The sequence below is a fragment of the Kogia breviceps genome, chromosome 17 (assembly GCF_026419965.1).
Source record: "Kogia breviceps isolate mKogBre1 chromosome 17, mKogBre1 haplotype 1, whole genome shotgun sequence".
NCBI classification, from domain to species: Eukaryota; Metazoa; Chordata; class Mammalia; order Artiodactyla; family Physeteridae; genus Kogia; species Kogia breviceps.
In genome coordinates this window covers 59195234-59215878 of record NC_081326.1, presented here as the reverse complement: position 1 = coordinate 59215878, position 20645 = coordinate 59195234, and the positions used below count along the sequence as shown (strand labels likewise).

The 20645-nt window shown below is 42.9% G+C and overlaps 1 protein-coding gene across 1 annotated transcript in view; it reads right to left on the bottom strand.

Annotated features, from left to right (window-relative positions):
* Positions 1 to 3614: 3614 nt before the first annotated feature.
* Positions 3615 to 20645, bottom strand: part of MAL2 (mal, T cell differentiation protein 2) — a 28722-nt gene continuing 11691 nt past the window's right edge. The window contains exons 2-4 of the mRNA XM_059042973.2: positions 18791 to 18961; positions 10472 to 10627; positions 3615 to 8177 (exon numbers count right to left, since the gene is read on the bottom strand). Of these exons, the coding sequence (XP_058898956.1) occupies positions 8106 to 8177; positions 10472 to 10627; positions 18791 to 18961 (399 nt within the window). The 3' untranslated portion in view covers positions 3615 to 8105. The remainder of the gene's footprint in view (positions 8178 to 10471; positions 10628 to 18790; positions 18962 to 20645) is intronic.

Sequence of the window (20645 nt, the reverse complement as noted above, 5' to 3'; positions counted from 1 at the left end):
CTGGCAGCCCATCAGGGGATTAGAGAGTGAGTTAGTAGAAAGAGAAAGGAAGACGGACTTCAAAAATAAGACCTGCTCTCTCTGACTGCCAGAGGATGCAGTGCTGTGTGTTCCCGAAATGAAGCACTAAAATTCTCAGACTGACGTGGTACTGCCAAGACTTTTGGACAAACTCTTCCAGGGCAACCGGGAAAATTTCAACACTCGCTTGCAGCAGAAAAAAGTTCTATGTGTGAAGAAAGAGAATTTTATGACAAGTTAGCTGGGCAGGTGCCATTTGGTTTAGGGTGGGCTTAAGCCTCTTGGGGGCAAAGCCCAAACTCCTTAGCGTGACACGGCAGGACCTTCATAATGGGAGCCTGCTAACAGCTCCAGCATCGTCCTGGCATCCGTCACTACCTCACATTCCAAGCTGCCTCCACGCCGAGCCACTTTGCTTCCTGAACACAGCATCTCTCTTTCTGTTGGACCTCTACACAAGTGAGTCTGATACCGATCAGGACCCTGTGGGGCTCCAGGGCACAAAAGCCTTTCTCCGTCCCCCATTCCTTGATTACAGGAAATAGGCTTCATTCAGCCTCCATGACCTTCCATGAGTTCCAAGGGCAGGTTCAAACAGACACTAACTAGGGAAGGGAGAAGACGCAGAGAAAAGGGGAGGAACAGTCAGAAGAAACAATAGTGCAGCCTTGGGTCAGGGTCCTGGCTCCCCCTCAAGGGAAATACATAGCGATATCTTTGAGCTGTTTTGCAGGTACGGAAACGTCCACCAGGCGGGAGAAGTTAAGGGTATGGTGATCACCAGCATGTAGACCCCAGACCTGGTGGAGCCAGAAGGTTGAGGATGCCGACTCCCACTTACGTCACCATCAACCAATCAGAAGACTGTCCACGAGCTGATCACACCCCCTTTGAACCATTACTGTAAAACGTCTCACTACGCCCTCCAGGTTGGGACACACAGTTTTTGAGGGCATTAGCCTGCTGTGGTCCCCTTTGCCTGGCAAAGCAATTAAAGCTATTCTTTTCTACTTCACCCAAAACTCTTGTCTCCAAGATTTAATTCGGTGTCAGGGTACAGAAGCCAGATTTGGCTTCAGGTCCTTCTGTCTGGAATGCCCTTCTCCTTTTTGACTTGATAATTTCTCGACTAACCCTTAATTCATTCTTCAGATCCCTTGCATATCACTTCCACCAAGAAGCATTCTAACGCCTCTCCCCTTTACACCCAGGTTAGCTAGCCTGCTCTCGTGCTTCCATAGCATCCTGTGCTTATCTCTAAAATTAGCTTTGGACTAAAAACATTATGGTTAGTTATTGGAATCTTAGCAAATTTAGCAATGATAAACTAGAGTGAAATAGTGCTTTTTTGGATTAGTAGCAAGCACAATTATACATTTATATTCAATTCTGTAAGAATGGTCAGTGGTGCTGATAAAATAAAAATCACAAATATCTTATTGGGTAAATATAATCTCCCTAACATAGGAGAATGTCCCAATGGAGAAGAATACTCCAGGCGACATGATAATTCAGGCTTTTGAAAACAGAGGAAATAACACATGGATTGAAACAATGGGAGAAAAACGCAGCTAAAAGCACACACTCAAGATCTGACAGGTTTGCTGAACTTCAAAGGAGGCTCCACTAGGGCAAATCGGTAACACTAAGGTCAGCATCCTGGTGAGGAAAGCCTGGGACACTGAAACATGGGATGGGGAGGTTTGAACAGATGCTGTCAAAGACTGTGGTCCTCTGGAGTTCCCTGAAATACTTGGAGCTGCAGAGGTGGCTCATCCCTCCTGATTCAGAGTTAGTACTTTCCCCTGCAGAGACCTCTGGCCGAGGACGTGTCCCCACCTTCCTCCTGGACATCTCCCTCAGGGTAGCGCAGCTGAATTCATGTTGGGTCTCATAAAGAATAAAGAGATTTTACCCCAAAGGGGTTGCAAAAATTAACTAGCATGTGTTAGCAGGAGCCAGGGGAGTACCAATGGCATTGGATTTGAAGGATGCTTGATCAAGAAAAGAAGAACATAAGACTGGATAAGAAAGAATCCCTTAACCCCAGGGGATGGTGCAGACCCCTCAGGGATGAGGATTTGGGCCCCAATACCGGAGAGATGACCAAGACCTGGAGAAGAAGGTGATAGCTGCTGGGGGAATTCAAGGTGGATAATCGCAGAGAGATTACAAGCATCGGTTATGGTCCCAAGACCACCTGCAGTGCTGGGGTTAGTAGTTTGTCTGACTTCCTTGTTCTAATTCTTCCCTAGGACAAGAGGCCCACAGGAACCCTGGAGAAGTGGCTCCTGTGACATGCATGGAGAAGCAGATTTCTTTGGCACAAGGAGTGGAAAGTGGCAGTCACCAAGGGTGCTGTTCAGAATTCCAACAAAGAGCCATCCACAGGGAGTGCAGGTATCTGACAGCCTCCAGTTGCAGGTGCCTTCAATCTTCCTTTAGCTTTTAAGGCAGTGATCTGAGGTCCTACTCTTTCTGGGCAACCCACAGCCCATGCCTGGAATAGGTACAAGGGTTCATCTCTTCTAGCTAGTGTGGGATTCCTCTATGGGCAACCTCGGTGCTGGAGCTCCATAGTGCGTTTGGTTGAGACTTTCTCAGAGCTGGAACCCAGTCTGGAACTCCTCCTGCCTACTATTACTTCCTTTTCCCTTTCCTCTTTATCTTTCATAGGCATTACTTCCAACAAATTGTTTGTACTTTTGACTCCGACTTGGGTTCTTCTTCCCAAAGGACCTACTGCCACAGGTCTGTAAATATGCTCCCCATTGATCGATGAGAATATAGGCTTGGATAAATGGACTCACCTCAAACCATACAGCTCTTAATGGAATATATTTTTTCCTATTTGAATGTTTATTTCATTTTATGCTGAATAATATCCATGAAACTACACCTTTGATGTGCCAATTATACTTTCCTAATCAACACTGAAAGCATAACTATAAAAAAAAACTGTCTGCGGCAACTCATACTCAACTAGCATTGTGAGAGAACGTAGCATATCCATGTGCTGAGAATTTATTTGTCCCATAAAAGTTTATTTGGCCTAGAGTTAATTTTTGAGATTTAGACAACTTTTCCACTCAAAAGAAATGGAGTAGCTATCATCTCACCAGGAAACCAAAGCAAAGGTATTGATAAAAGTCAATGCCTATGGCTGCCAGACCCTAAAATAGACACCACCTGCTCTCTCTTATCTAAATAAGTGTCTAAGTAAGACATTTATTTAACATGTCTGTCAAACTAGGAAAGGAGATAAATCTACCTTCCTGACCTCCAAAGCAATGATCCATTTCTGTGGCCTCTAAAATGAGCATATGCACCTTAAGAAATATTGAAGATAACATCTTACACAGAATGATGAAAGAAAATATTTCAACTATGCTTTATGATTTAAAATGCTTTACTAATATTTAATATAGGTTGACACTAGTTCATACATTTCATACACATAATAGGGTATTATGTTTAAAAATTGAGACAACTGTTAAAATAAATTGCCTACAAGTTACAAAACGTTATTCAACCACTGTTAAATATTTTATATGCTTATGTATATAAATAAATGAATTTACTCACACTTCAAAAAATTTCCACACAGAAGTTTTAATGTACTCAGCAAGATGGCATATTTAACGATCAATAACATGCATAATTTCATGAAAAAGCAATGCGGCCCAGTATACTGATGGATCAGAATGTCATTGCTTCGCTAAACTGTACATTGACTCAGGACATCAGCGCTATTTGCAATGGCACATTAAACTATATACAGGGAATTCAACAATAGCCTTCATCAAGAATATCTCTCATACATACATAGCCAAGGATTAAGCTTGGGGTTGGGAGACACGAAAAATCAAAATGCCACATTATATAGATACCTCTACCTCTTGTTAGGTTTACAACAGTAACTATCATAATTTCTGGCCGAAACTACTAGCCATAGCCCTCCACTCCCATCATAATTATAGAAAAATGACAGTCTTTGACAACTAGTTCTTAGTTCTGATGATGCTTTCAGGGTTATCTAAGTCAGTTGAGTGCACGGTGACATCTCTGAAAATGTTTGAATAAAGACCTAATGAGTTTACATGGACTGTTTAATATTTATATGTTAATTATTTTCTCTGCTATAGAAGACTGATTATATAACATTTTTGTAATACATTGATACATATATTTAATTAGTAGACAACCTATAAGGTTAAGATTCACTTGAAATAGATTCAGAGCTAGGTGAAAAACACCTAGCCATTTTATACCAGAAATTTTCAAGTGCTGATAAGATCAATTTTTATAGGATATATAGATTGGAACACAAGAGTAAGGTATTGTCATTAATATTCATTCATTCTCTAATTCAATATATAATTACTGAGTACCTGCTATTTGCCAGGCTCTATTCTAGGCACTGAGGATAAAGCTGTGAACCAAACAAATAATTCCTTTCGATAAGTCTTACACTCCAGTGGAGAAGAGAATAAACAAAATATATATGTTATATATGCTATATTGAAAATATATAAGTGCCATGGAGAAAATGCAGAAAATAAGAACAGGGAGTGCTGGTGTGAGATTCAGGTTTAAACTCAGTTCTCAGGGAGGGCCTCCCTGCAACGGTGACAACTGACTTGAGACCCAAACAGGGTGAGGAGGCGAGCCCTGAAAGACTCGAGAAAACAGGGCTCTGGAGAGAGGAACTTGTATTGACCTATTGCCCGGGGCACAGCTTAATACATGCTCACTCTATAAAGCTGAGCTTTCAAAACATTAAAATACACACACACACACACACACACACACACACACACGTATGTTCTAAAGATGATCACCTCTCTCCAAAACCCTGGACCCCTCCCCCATGAATACATTAAGTTGCCACCTAAGACACTGGTTCACTTAGTCCCAATCTTGAAACATGATGTTGAGGATAGAAGCTTTGTGATTATGACCCAGAATTCCAGATTCTGACATATGCAGAGGTGTAAATTCATACTCTATGTGTAAAGGTCTAACGGTGTATCTCAGACTAGAGAACCCTTCTGATGTCAGTTCCGGGGGGTGATGAGAAAGCCAAGCCCATTCAGGAAAGGGCTGACTCGATGCAAGGCAATGGGGCAGGACTGAAGCCGCAGAGTCCATAACCAGAATTAATGGACCAGAGAAATAATCCAGGCAGCTAAGTGCTCTGGAGAACTTTGCAGACCAAAGTGGCCTAACTTTTTCCCTATCATGCAGGTTTCGCCTAAGTTCTTACAGCTAAACTCATAAGCCCTTGGTTGTGACAAAAAAGAAGTTCTAAAAGATGACATCTGTCATAAACAGTTTTGTGTATTCAACATTCTTCTAAAAACTTCTTTGGGAGAAAAGGGTCATATTTTTGGATATATAAAATATGTAAAATCCGGGAGAACTGAGTGATACACAACCATGAAGAGCCTGGACTTTGCAGCCGGACTGCTGAGGTCTAAATCCCAGCTTTCCTACTTGCTTAGGTACGTGACCCTGGGTGTTCTTAAGGTCTGTGTTTTGGTTCCCTCGTCTTTCAAATGCAACAATAATATCTATTCCATAGAGTTGTCACGATGACGATTAAATGAGTTAATATTTGAAAAAATGCTTAGAACACTGCCTGGCATATACTATACCTATATAAGTGCTTTTTAAAAAAATAAAGTAAATTTAAACTTCCTTTATAATATTACCTCCAAAGACTCACCTCCTGAACCTTCACCAAAGAAAAAAGATTTACTGGCATTTCCTGAGAGACTGTCTTTTACATAGAAATGTTTAAAGCAGAACTCTTACATGAGTCTAGAAGCTCCAAATCTGTCAAGTTTATATCAAACCTTTAACTGAATTTCAAAGTAAATTGTATAAAAAATAGATGACCCCAAAAGATTATCAAATGAATACTTTATTAGAGTCATAACACTTATAAAATAAATTTCTTTTCATCGTGGAGTTACCAGATTTTAAAACCAACCAACACTTCCTCATTTTTACAGCTAAGATATATAAAGAAATTCTCAAATGCCATAATTTTTGTTCAAGTGCTTTGTCAGTCAACTCACAGATCTAGATCGTGATTAATTTACAATTCTAAGTATTCACAGTTAGATGAGTTTTAGGTTTGGTTCTTAATGTTCTAGAAGCAATCCACTTACAAAAGTGTCACCAAAGCAGTTTCATGAAATCATTTAATTTAATGCCACCAAGCATGGACCTGTTATACCTTGGAAACAAAAATACAATCTCACAACTAAATCTAGCAGACTAACTTTTAACAATTCCAGCCGGAATGAACAATATATCCTTATGGCACATATATGACTCTGTAATATACAATTCATAATTCAGGGTTAAGAGTGTGGCATGGAGCTAGAAAAACCAGGGAAGTTGGATATTATAGAAAAGCGATGACATCAGTATAAAGTCACAAGACTGATATCCTCTTGCCACATAGTAAATATACCTTTTATCTCTGTAATTACATCACAAACCAAACCCTAATCAGATTCTTCTTTCTAAGGGATTATCACATAAACAGGATTTGATCATTGAGCATTGATTATGCTACTCATTCAGGAATGTTCTATGTTCCATGAAATCTAACAGCCCAGCTTGTACATGGCACTTGTACTGGATGATTCAGCCAAAAAGCAAAGGGTTGAAAGTATAAAATATTCAAAAGCCCTCTTTTCCCAGAGGTAGCCCTCTTGAAGCAAGAGATAAGTATCTTGTCTGCACGGGTGGTGTGAGCTGGGGGCCTAACTCTAACTTGTTCTCCCCTTCAAGCCATTTTGGCATGTTACCACGACCAGTGTCTCTGAGGTGGGTTAAAATACTTTTCTGTGCTATTCATATTCAATAGATGTCAGGACTGTTCTCTAAACATGTGAGGATCTACAACTTTAAGTTATATTTCATACTCTATTCAAATTTAACTCAGTCACGTAAAAGAGTTAGAAGTAAAAAGTTCACTCTTTGGAGAGCTCTATCGGGTAAAGCCTCACATATCCACACATAAATATTTGTATATTCACACACAAGGCAAACAGCTGTATTTGAAGCATAAATAAACCCAAAGTAAGACATCAGGAGCTAGATACCAGTTCCAGGAGTGGTTAGTGGTCTCTGGGGCTCTCATTTTAAGGATGCCAGATGAGCATTTTGCTCAGTTGTTAGGAAACACTTAGGTGGATTAAGCAACTAGGGTTCACTTCATAAATTACTTTTTCCTGTACCCAAGATTCTGCTTGAATTAGCTTGAGAAACTATAGCCCCTTCAAGGGTAAGTATTTGACCATTAACCTAAAGGCAATGTAATTACTGCATGAGACTCAATACTACGTGGCTTGTCTAATTCGCTTTATACCTTTCAGGATCAGTTCAATAAAATACAGAACCCATAACCAAGGTTTTACACCAGAGGTCGGCAAACGATAGCCTGCAGCCCCCAGGCCAAATCCAGCCTGCTGCCGGTTTTTGTAAATAAAAATTTATTGGAACACAGCTACACTCACTCGTTTACTTACTGTCTATGGCTGCTTTCATGTAGTAACAGCAGAGATGAGTAGTTGTGACAGAGACTGAATGGCCCACAAAGCCTAAAATATTTACTATCTGGACCTTTAAAGAGTGTCGATCTCCGTTTTACACTAAAACACAGAGTTCAGTGGGAAGTTTATTTGAAATGTGTTTTTCTTCGGGAGTTTTAGTTACCTATTAAAATTAAGGTTCAGGTGACTCAGTAACTGAACACAAGAGATACCCCTTTCTTCATGAACGATATCTGTGTATTTTAGGGTTGTAAAGGGAAATTTTCCTTAAAATAAGAAAAAAAAAAGAGAGAGACAGATGTAAAAGTAAAGGCTATTTCTCTGTTTAACATCATACTAAAATTAAAATTCCATCCATGAAATGAACCAAAACTTATACTTAGATCCTCTGCATATACTAAACAAATTACTTTGGGGATGTTGTTATATCTGGACAAAATGGTATCCAAGTTGATCAGACATAAAAAGTACACAAATGAAACTAACACACAGGCAGTGAGTTTGTAAGGGGTGTTACGGTCGCCATCGTCGTAAAGCCAGACCCAAACTGCAACCGTAACAAGCTGTCGTCACAAAGGCAAAAATCTAAGAAAAAAGAAACAACAGTTCACATCAGATTCATAACCCTGACTTGAAGAAAACATTCGTCCAAAGGAACAACTGTCTGAAGCCTGACCAGCCTACTTAAAGATACTTCAACGCTAATGAAAATCGTTTCTATTCCTCTCTTTTCTTGATGATTTTATCCCCTCACACCACTAACCTTTCTTTTAAACGTTCTAACCCCTAATAATTTTCTCATTTGTGGACAGCCTTAGGTTGAGCCTTTTTGCACGTACTGGACTCACTTGCTAAGCAGTGGTAAAACCCCTAACATGGTACATGTTCAAAACTTCACGATGAGGTGTGTCTATTTGCACGGTGACCTCACAGCCAAGCAAAGTGCAGCTATCAGGACTTGAGCATGTAGCAAATCACTTCTGTGACAATGGAAAGTGACCTCAGAGCTGAAGAGAGAAAACCCACAGAAATGAATCATCAGATAGGCGTGGGAGATACTCCTCAAGTCTGGACTTGGCTCTGCATCACCGTCCTTTGTATTCCACAAGGATTTCTTGAGCACCGGCTATGCATACATCAGTACATTTGGTACATATAAACAAGTAGCAGGTACTGTCCTCACCCTTTCGGGGTTTATGATTCATAGAAAACTACCAAAGCAGTTAAATATGTTAAAACATTATATGTAGTACAGGAATCCTTTACAAGGAAACCAGAGCTCTGAGAAGGAATATCAGATCCACCTACAGAACATTTTTACAGCCTAATTACCATTCTGCTATTTTCCCCACCCTTCTTCTGCTGGTTGCGTCTCTGATACATCTCTGATCTAGGCATTTTCTGTTGAATGAGAATGACCACTTTATTTTAAAGTACAAATGTGAATATTGAATTAGAACAAGAAATCACAACAACAATGAATCCTGAAAAGCTGACAAATGTCACAAATATTCCCAAATCTAAAACAACAATATTTTTGTTTTATTACCTGCCTGATACACCTAATCTTTGGAAACCCACTTTCTTTGATATCCTTTTCACAAGACAGTGTGCTCTTCATAAGACAGCGGCATTAGAGAGACTTTGTAATCTTGGAGAAAATCTAGTATTTCCTCTTCCATGGTTGATCAAAATTTGTTTTATTTCAATAACGTAGAAAAGTTTATTTCAGTTTTATACCGTATTTGTAATGACATGCAAACAGCGTAGGTTTGTCAGATTTGGGAAACCCTCTATCACATTTCATACACGATTTATAAAATTTCAGGACATTTCAAAATTTCTTGAGCAATGATACTCTTAAATGAGGAATGTCAAAGTGTAAATCTTAACTACACTCTGAGTTGCTCACGTGTAGTTACAACTGCCCTCCATGTCTTCTTTGCAGTGGCAGATTATGAAGTTATGTTATCCTCACTGATATCAGAATCCCGGGGGGCTGCATAGATGTGGCTCCCCTCTGTTCTCTTTATAGTACTGCTCTTGTTTGTGCCTTATAAGCACAGGAATCCCGATAAATTCTACCTCTAATGACTCCCATCAAAAAAAGAAAAAAAAAAGCCTGGTGCATTTTTAATTATATGTTGAGTATACACCCGAAAGGAAAGAGTTTCTGTTTTGACTAGGAATTCGCTTTTGCTTTTGTTCATCCGATGATCTGATCAGCGAGATCGTTCCCCTGTCGTGAGTCAGCTCAGCTGATTTCACTCACCCACACTGGGCTGCCCGGCCCCTGCATGAATGACCACTTTTGATACCTATTCCTAGGGAAAAGGAGTTTTCCTCTCTCTAAGATATACCGAAATAAAAAGAAAAGTGAGGGACTCAGTGGAATGCCACAAATGAATGCCTCATGCATTTAGTTTCTGTCATTAAAACTCAGAAACGAAAGATTTACTTCTACTGGAGTGTATGGATGAAATGGGGATTAATGTAGAACTTGAAGCACGCAGAGGTTTACTAGGGCAGCTTCCCTTAGAGAGAAAGGGAAGGACAAATCTCCCTAACCATGTCTGAAGTTACACCAAGGAGAAAGCACAATTAATTCTTTTCACAAAGTAGACTTTGTTGTGCAAGGTCAACTACCACCGCTGACAGGTATGATCTTACATGAATGTCAGCCTCCTGGTGCTTCAGTTTCATCATCCACAGCACTGGGGTAACAACTTGGCTCATAAGGTTATTGTACAGATAAACAGCTATTATGTGTCTAACGCTGATGGCTATTATTAAAGAAAACTACTGTTGCCGCAGGACTTTCTTGGAGACCTTGACAGGGGAGGGGAAGCGCTGGTAAACTGTATTCACCAAACACTTACCGTGGCTGCCACGTTGATGTTATACTGGTTATCGTTCAAGAGCGGCTGCACAGTCACAGTTCGATTGCAATGTAGATCGTGCAGCGATGTGGCAGCTGCTTCCAGCAAAAAGGCTCCAAAGTAGAAGACGAACACTGTAAAATGGTAAGCGAGATCCTGAAAGAGGGTGGAAAAGGGAGACAGCTACAATGAAAAAGAAGATATTTTCCTTCCGTTCCCCTACTTCAAATGAAGTTTACATTCGGGAAAACTAGAACACTTAAACAGTCTCTAACTGCATTTGCCATTTCTTTTGGCTCCCTCAGCAATGTCAGGCTGTTAGAATCCCAGTGAAAATCAACTGACCAGTTGTAACTGGCACGGTGGCAAACCTTCAGATCCACTGAATTTTATAATAAAATACATAATTTCAGTTTAGATTAAGGTACCATAGAATTCCTGTCCCTAAAATTCAAGTAAAAGAGCATTTAAATTACATCTTGTTAGAGTTATTATATAATATCTATTTTATTATTGTATATTATATAGTTATATAATTATATACACATTCTGTAATCATTTTATTTTCGAGCAATTATCATTTTTCTCCATTAGATTGTCGTCCCATACACTATGGGCCTATGAAATCACTGGATTCAGTACCATATCTCCCGATATTCTAAAAAACAAAACAAACATATACTTCTACAAAAAGCAGAGGAAATTTTCATACAAAACTCAGCTGTGATTAAGTTATTTCTCTCTCGCTGCATTGATGGGACACAAAACTCTTAAAATTCACATCGTCTTACGGGAGTTAATATACCATCAACACACCGCTGCGTATTTTTGTTCACAGTTCCTACAGCAGGTACTTACCATTTATTATTATACACCTTACCATCACCATTTGTTATTTCCATTTGAAGTTTTCATCTTAAAAGGAGCGGGAAACGTTTGGTGACATGGCCTGAGACTCTTGATACGATGTGCCCTCTTCACCAGCCTCACCTGATGCCACCCTCTTTCCTCTTTGGACATCAGCCACTCTGGTCTCATCTCGGTCCCTATGAATCACTCTATACCTCAGGGCTGATACTCTTTACGCATGGTAGCGTCTCGCACTGGAAAAAGAGTCTTCCCACAACCAATTACCACTTACGCCTGTCCCCCAGCCCTCCGCACCATCCCGCCCAATGACACCACCTTTCTATTCCTGCCTCATTTTGCCTCCTTCCTCCTTTACAGGAGTATCGCACAGGAGTATCAGAACTGAGTTGTGCCGAAGGCTTTCCCTGTCCAGTCCTGTTTCCTCCCCCTTCACATTTCATAGGTGTTACCATCCGATAAACTTCTTACACGCCCAACTCTGTATGGCTTGGGTCATACTATCCAGCTATCCACACTAGCCTTAGGGTCCTACGCACTCTAGAGTGATGGAGGAAAAGACGTAGTAAGGAACTCATGGCAATGGTGGTGACAAAATCACTCCGTAGGCTCCCGGGGTTCTCAAGTCAGGCATGTAAGTTGTACTGAGGAATTACAGCTCCCGGGGTCCTCCTGGGCCGTCGGAGAGAAGAAACACTTGATCTTGAGACACCAAGTGACTAAGTATCTGGAACTGCTCATTAAGAATGGAGTTCTATCAAAGCCACCAACTCATAAAGTCACAGCACTGCTTCTTCAGGTGGGAAGGGCACATCAGCAATCAAGCTGAGCTGGGCTAGAGGGCACAAGTCTGCTGCGTGAGCGGGTAGCACAGGCCCCCCATGTCCCCCACCAGGATGGGATGCCCTCCTTCCTCAGCCCACACCTGTGGCCACGTGGGGGAGGGGAGCCCTTGGGTCCAGATGAAGGAGAAAGAAAACACCCGTGCTTGTTTCTGATGGCACGCTATGCTGTTGCAAGGTGAAGAGGGACAGCAGCTGCATTACACCTGCATTACAGCCACATTCAGGGTTGGCTCTGAAAGACAGAGGTTGGGGATAATTTCCGAATGGATGGAACGATGAGTGGTGCAGCGTGTCACACGCTTTGTTAAGAAAGCAAAGTGGCCCAAGGTAAGAACACACAGACACTTGCGGTCAGTGGCGAATGGTCTGGCAGGCTAGTCAGGGCCATGGAGAATAAAAGGCTACAAGTTTAGAGATGAGGAAGAACGGAGCAAGAAGACGGACATATGGGATTAAGCTTACAGTGTGAAGTGTGACCTTTCTGCTACATGGTCACGCCCGCCAGAAGCATCCGCCATGGGATGGCACGTAGGGAAAACGACCTGGCCAGTGGATGCAACCAGCCTTTGTCACCAGCTACCCGGTTAGTGGCATTATGGGCACAAGAACAGAGTGGCCATGCCTAGGAGGAGGAGGCTACGTTGAGGCCCAATAGCACGGACTCCCACTTGCCAAAGCTGACCTAGTTACCGCCTTTTCTTAATGCTGAACCCGCCAGCAACAGAGACTGACCCTGAGACCCTGATACGGCACTATTCGCACCTGGTACCAAATTGGCGCAACTCAGTTCCTACCTCCCTGGGAGACATAATGGTTCATTCTCACGAGACAGACACTCATTCTGAGTACGGATTTGCTTTTCTTCCCTGCAGAACCTCAGCCTCCAAGACTATCCGGGGACTTACAGAATGCCTGGTTTATAGGCATCTACTCAACACAGCCTCTGACCAAGGGACCAGCTTCTCAGCAGAGGAGGAGTGGGAAGAGGCCCACGAGCATGAGCTGTCTTGTATGCAGCACCATCTAGAACTCGCTGGCCTGCCCGCACGAGAGCATGGCTGGCTGGAGGCACACCTGGAGGCACTACCGTGCGAGGATGTGTGGCCCTCTTTCGGGATGTGACAGACACAGTCAAAAAGAGTTTTCAGGACGGTGTTGTGTCCTCACGGGACGAGTGAGAACCAAGGGGGAACGAGCTTCTCCTCTTACCGCCATCACCCCCACTGACCTCATGAAAGACCGTGACTGCTGTCCCCACAATTCTGGGCTCTGCATGATCAGAGGTCCTGGTCCCCAGGGCAGCACTCTTGCCAGAGGATACAGCAAGCATCCCGTTGAACTACGAGCTACGGCTGCTGCCTGTGTACTTTGGATTCTTCGTGCTCGGGGTTCAAAAGTCAAGAGGAGGAGCCACCATCTTGACAAGAGGAGGTAGGGCTGCTGACGCACAGGAGGGCGGGAAGCAGTCTACGTGGAACTGGGGTGATCTACTTGGGGCCCTGTGAGAACTCTCTTGTCCAACTGTGACTAAAATGGAGAACTGCAGCAATACTGGCCTGAAAGGATAAAGTTACCGGGGGGCTTACACGCTCTCACGAGGGAGGGTCTGCATTACACCACCAGGTAAGCCTCGGAGACCAGCAGATGTGAGTGCTGAGCAAGGGGAGTTTAAAATGGTCAGTGGAGGGGGGAGGTGACCAAGACCAGCTGTGGCTCTGAGACCAGCTCCAGTCAGAGGGGCTGCAGTTTGTCCCTCTAGCCTCTCTCTTTTAAGTTCTGCTTCAGGAAGAGAGGCACCCTGGAACCCCGGAGGAGCGAGGCCCCAACCACGTATGGAGAAGTGGAACCACATGGTGCAGGAAGAGGTCTGGAGCATCCACGGCACGCACTGCACACGTGTCCCTTCCAGAAAGAGCCTGACGTTCTGCTGTGAGTAGCACGACCAGCTGACAGCTTTGGCTTCAGTGGACTTGAGATCTGCTGCTGTGTTTGAACTAAGGTCACATTCTTCCTGGGCCGCCGCCCTCAGCCAGTGATGGCCCAGAACAGACACTGGTGCCTGGCCACTTTCCCCCAACACGAGAGTCTTAAAGGGAAGGCTGTGCTCTGGAGCGTCTCACTAATTTGGCCAAGACTTTATCACTCTCTAAGACTTTTCTGCTTTATCCTACATCCTCCCTCTTTTGAAGGTGCTATCTCCTCCCCTTTCCCTCAAAAAAAAAAAAAAAAAAAACCACAAAAACAAAAAACTCTTATACTTCTAAATCCAACTTAAAGTCTGCCTCCCAGTGGCCCAGAGAGGATACGTACACTCTTCTTATTCCCTTCTTGGCCATTAACATAATTATAATTGTTCCGTCAGTTGTGTAATCGTTTCCTCACTGCCACTGTCTACTCCAACAAACTCTTTGAGAGCCGCTACCAGGCCTGTCTTGTACACCGTTGTATTGCTAGGTCTTAACATAGGCTCAAGCATATAGCAGGTGCTCATTAAATATCCTCCACCACTGGAGAGCTACACCCACGTTTATATTTGGCCACCCTGCTATGTGTGGGATGTGTGCACAAAGGTCTTCCTCACTCACAATTTCACTCATTGTTTCGGACAATGCAGATTATTTACTCTAAGCCAGAGGTTCTCAAAGGTTAGTGTGTATCAGAAGCACCTGAAGAGCCCGTTAAAACACAGACTACCGGGCACCAACCCCAGAGTTTCTGACTCCGTGTGTCTGGGTGGAATCTGAGAATCTGCATTCTTAACGAGTTCCCAGGCGATGCTGGTGCTGCAGGGCGGGGACCACCCTTTATGGACCACCTGTCCGAAGCCCCTGGCCCTCCCCTATTAGCAGAGGACCCCATCCCCTTTCTGAGTCTCCGTCACATGCTCTTGCTTTTCTGCCTATCTTCCCAACATTCACGCACCCTAGAGAGCAGCTCACCTGTCATCACCTCAAGTAAACTCAGCCTCAAGCATGCCTTGAATATTTTCAGCAGCAGGTAACTCTTTCCCACATTCTTATCTCCAGCCCATATTCTGCTTCTCAGCTCAAGGTCAAACTTTCACTAACTATTAAAAAAAAAAAAAAAGCCATGCTGTATATAGGGGGATCCCGTTTTACACAATGGCAGCATAAAAAAGGGATAATAGTCACTCTGAGCTGTAGTTTTCTCATTTGTAAAAATGAGGACAACAATCATTTTCTGTAAGGTCAAACAGGTAAATGAATGTGGGGACAGAAAACATAGCTCAGGACATTTAAAAAATATTAAGTGATTTCTACACTAGGCAGATGATCACGTGTGCCAGCTACACTTCTGGGGAAGAAAGGGAAGAAACATGTCTAATTGTACAAGGTCTTTTTTTTTTTTTTTGGTATCTTTTATTTCTCTAACATATATCTTTCCTTAACACTCCATCTTCCAAAAAGGGGAAAATAAATATAAATCTGACATCTGTTTAAAGTTAGGTGAAATGGTATCATTGCCAGTCCATACAAAAGCAATGAAGAAAAAGCATCTCAAAATTAAAATCTGCTGCTTTCCTCAAATTAGAAGGGGGCAAGTTTTTAGCACTTAATATATGTTATTACATATCATATTTTTATTTCACCATTTACACCAACACTAGAAAGCTTGGGAAAAAATGCTGAGGACATCAGCCATGAATACTAATTTAATCTCATGATCAATAAAAACTAGAAGCTGTACATACTGTAGGTAATATCTCACCATGAATACTTCTAGAAAATAAATTCTTTATCAACACTCATTCTTCCTTCATGCATGGCATACGGGCGACATTAAACTGTTATCACAGGTGGGTGGGAAGCAATAATTTTTTGAGCAATTAGTGTCTAACAATTCCAGAATGCAGCAATTAAAAATTGTTACCATCTGGTGACAACTCCATGATATGCATGGCTCAAAAATTTACCTGGCTGAGAGTATACAAGATAAATTTTAAAAATCTATTAAAAGCAGCCATGCGGTCAAAAATGACTAAGCATGTAGAAAATCACAAAGTATGTCCACCATATGACAAGACTGTGTACTAACAACCACTGTACTGTGTCCTGTGTGTTGCTGTCCCCATTCTTCCCTCAGTAAGAGTGGATTACTCCAGCTAGAAAGCCGTAAGATAAACTTTGCAGGTGACCTATGGACCAGATTGGCAGTTCCAGTTGTCCCTTTCCTAAAGTGGTTTAATTTTTTTAAAAAACCAAAACACCCAACGTTTTATTTTCTGAACAGCAGATACAATGCTACAAATTGGAAAGAAATACAAATTTAGAAAACCTAATTAAAAGTAATAAATTTAGGGGCTTCCCTGGTGGCGCAGTGGTTGAGAGTCTGCCTGCGGATGCAGGGGACACGAGTTCGTGCCCCAGTCTGGGAAGATCCCACATGCCGCGGAGCGGCTGGGCCCGTGAGCCATGGCCGCTGGGCCTGCGCGTCCGGAGCCTGTGCTCCGCGACGGGAGAGGCCACAACAGTGAGAGGCCCGCGTACTGCAAAAAAAAAAAAAAAAAAAAGGAAAAAAAAAAAGCAATAAATTTAGGAAACCTAATATTAATGCTTATACTCAATACCGAAGATAAGACTCAATATAAGCAAAAGGAAAGAAGAGGGTATGGACATATGTCTAATAAAACCAGGAATGATATTGGAAAAATATTTAAACATTGGTAAGGCGTGTGCATCAACCAGTTAGACAGAATGTTGAGCACTGCAGGATCCTAGAGACTCACTACTTTACCAGATATTAACTCTTTAGTTGCTGGGCTATTAGGAGGTCCAGGAAGGTCTCAAAGAAAGGGCCAGGGTGAGAGGGAGCAAAGCAGTTAGGAAGAGGCAGTAGATTGGGGAAACGGCTATGCATTAACCAGCACCAAAGTACCAGCAGGGCTATACTACTGGTACATATACTGGCCAAATAGCATCTTCAAGCCTGATATTAAAAGAGCCTGGTGGCCTTCCCTGGTGGCGCAGTGGTTGGGAGTCCGCCTGCTGATGCAGGGGACACAGGTTCGTGCCCCGGTCCGGGAAGATCCCACATGCCGCGGAGCAGCTGGGCCCGTGAGCCGTGGCCGCTGAGCCTGCGCGTCTGGAGCCTGTGCTCCACGACGGGAGAGGCCACAGTGGTGAGACGCCCGCGTACCGCAAAAAAAAAAAAAAAAAAAAAAAAAAAAAAAAACCCTGGTGGCACTCACCAACATTAGGGATTGACTGATTCATTCATGCATTATTTTAGGAAAGCCAGGCATTTAGAAAAAGGCGATTAAGCATCTATTTGTAACTTAAATAAGGATTTTTTTGATCTTCATCACTTGAGTAATAATTAGAAATATTTTCTCATCGTTAATGAGAAATCAAGGCGAAAATGCAGAAATATGTTGTATCAGCAGCCTAAGAAATAGGACCTTCAAAGTTTCAAACTGCAAGCCTCTGAGCGCCTTATACTACATGAATGCCATTATTCCTTGACAGCATCTGGTGAGGTTGGTATTATTATTACTGTTTTTACAGAGGAAGAAATGAGGTTCAATATTTTGCCCAAGGCTACATGGTTAGTAACCAGACTAATCTCAAAGCCTGTGCACTATTATACCAACCACACTACACTCTTCCTCCTTAGCTTTACACTAACCCATGCCATCTGCCCCGGGCTGACTGAACGGACAGCCATATTTGCTTAGACTTCACTGCTGATAACATGTGGGATGATGGTTCTCTTTCTGGTCCATAAATAAGACAAGAACAAATATTTTCCTTGCTGCTGAATAAAATACTACCACACCGGAAAGGAACATATATAAAGCCCGACTAAAGGTCTGATTTAAGTTCCTAAGCACCGAAGTGTGAAGGAAACCTAATGGTGGTTCTTCATGAACTTCATTAAAGATGGAGTTCACACCATGAACTTCATGAACTTCCCACCATGCATTGGAATTCATGCTCCACTGGGGACCATTTTGAGACAGTCCCAGAGAATGAACAACCACAAACATGAAAGAGGCTCCCTATATTATATGAGAAAAAGGGAAAGTAAGTTGACCCAATTTAATGGTGTCATAATTTTTAAAATGGTGTCGATCGGAAATTCATTTCTTAAAACGTATCAATTCCTGCTAGTCTAGGACAGGCATTGAAAAGAAATATAAAATATCCCCTTTCCTTTTCTACGTATTTAGAGAGTAAAATATAGAGCTGCTTGTTTTCTGAAAAGAATATATGTATTTAATACCTGAAGCAGGAATCAATGGAAAATTTTAAGATATATGGCACAGCATCCATCTCCCAAAGGCATCTGTTCAATAGTTCAATAACTGTAATGTGATTCATTTGTTGTACGAAATAAAACAGCCTTTGCGGACAGGTCATCTAACTCATAAAGGAATGACAGAGACGTGGCTCAGCTCTGTCACCACAGGAACTGAACAAGCTGGGACCCTGCTGTCCAGCAAGGCTGGCCACATGGCAGCACAGCAGCCTCTGTGCTCTGACCTTTTCTCTCCCACTAGAGGCAACAGGGCATCAGCATTTCAGGACAGAATGAGATATTTATAAGTTTCTCACATTTTCCTGAAAGAGACTTAAATATCCCTTACCAGGAAGTTCCAATTGGCATTAATCCGAGTCACCACGCCAGAGAGGAAGACGCCCAGGAAGAGGAGGGAACAGATGAAAGCCGTCACAGACACGAACATGACCCATCCTTGCAGCAGAGGTAGAGGAACATTGGAGGAGGCGACCAGGATCCACACGAGTCCCCCAAACACCTAAAGGGAAAACGAAATACGGTAATAGGTTTGGGCCATAGAACTGAACATGCATCAGGCTTACCACCGCCTTTGCTCCTCCCCAGACCCCTGCACGGGTTCCTGCAACCCCGCCCGCCACTTGTCTCTATCATAACTGGAGAGCTTTCTTCTCTCAGGTGGAGGCCGGCACTTCTACTCTGGGACCTGATCTGACTCCACGCCTATTTCTGCACCTGCCTTCCTGTTGGACTCTCATCCTCAGCCCAGGACCAGGCTCAGTATTCTTTCACCATCTGAAAGTATTTTCCTTTAAAAGAACTTGAAAAAGAATAGATACATGTATATGTATAACTGAATCACTCTGCTGTACACCTGAAACGAACACAACATTGTTAATCAACTATGCTCTAATATAACATAAACATAAAAAAAAATAAGTAGATGAAAGTATTTTCCGTTGACCCTGCTGCCTCTCTAACTACTGCCCTCTCTAAGGATTTCCCTCTTCAGTGCACCATTTCTACAAATCCATCTTTGCTACGTGTCCACCTCCTCTCCTTGCTGTTACTCTTCAAGCCGCTGTCCACTGGTTTCTGCTCTCACCGTTTCTCAGAGAGGCGATTAACAAAGATCAGCCACAACTTCCGAACTTGTCACTTCTAATGGCCATGCTGCAGTCCTTATCATGACCTATTTGTACAGGTGAGATTATTGCCTATATAGAGAATAGCTGCTATCATACATGACAATTGACAATAAAATCTTCCATCATTTACTGACACTCTTCTATGTACTGGGCATGAGAATAGATACTTGAGATATTCACAGATCTAATATTCAATAAATACCTACTGTCAGGCATTGTGCCGGGTGCTAGGAATAAAACGGTAAACAATGATCTCGACCATCACATAATTCACAGTCTCTTACAGAAAAGAGAAAATTAAGCAAGTCACTAAAATGCTGCTTCACACAAGTCACAACCGGGCAAACACTGCAAGTCCACACGATGAGGGCTCTAAATCCAGATTTGAAAAGTCAGGAAACACTCCCTAGAAGCAACAACCCAAAGGACAGGGCCAGGGAGGGTAGCAGAGGGCAGAGAAGGCTGTTCCAGGGCAGGGGGGTGAGTCTTCAGATGGTTTGGGGAAGCGGAGAAACAGCCTTGCGGAGCTGAAGGGCGGAGCTCAGGCTGACCGAAGCTGCGGGCACCATGTGCGGAACGGCCAGAGGTGTGAGCTGGACACGCAGCCGTGGGGGGTCCTGAAGGTCAGGTCAAGGAGAGGCACTTCGCCCAACGGCAATGGGAAGCCTCAGATCACCCTGAACAGGAATGAGCGTGATCAGGTTTGTATTTCGGAGTTTCTCTCTGGCTGGAGCGTGGCAATGGATTGGAGGGGAACAGGCGGAGGGAGCACAGCGGAGACAGTTACAATGACAGAGTGTAAAGTAGACTCAAGGAGCTGAGGACACACAGAAGTGAGTGGCTCAGAGAGAAACTGTGAAGTAGATGTGAGGGTGGTTGGTGGCTGATCAGATGTGGGACATGACAGCAAAAGAAGAGATAAGGGAAATACCCAGATTTCTGGCTGGGACAGCTGGGAGTGAGTGAGAAGACAGGAGGAGGAGTGGTTAGGGGTGAAGACAGGCAGTTTTACAAACCTGACGGCAACAGCCACGACCACACCACCGCTAGAGAGAG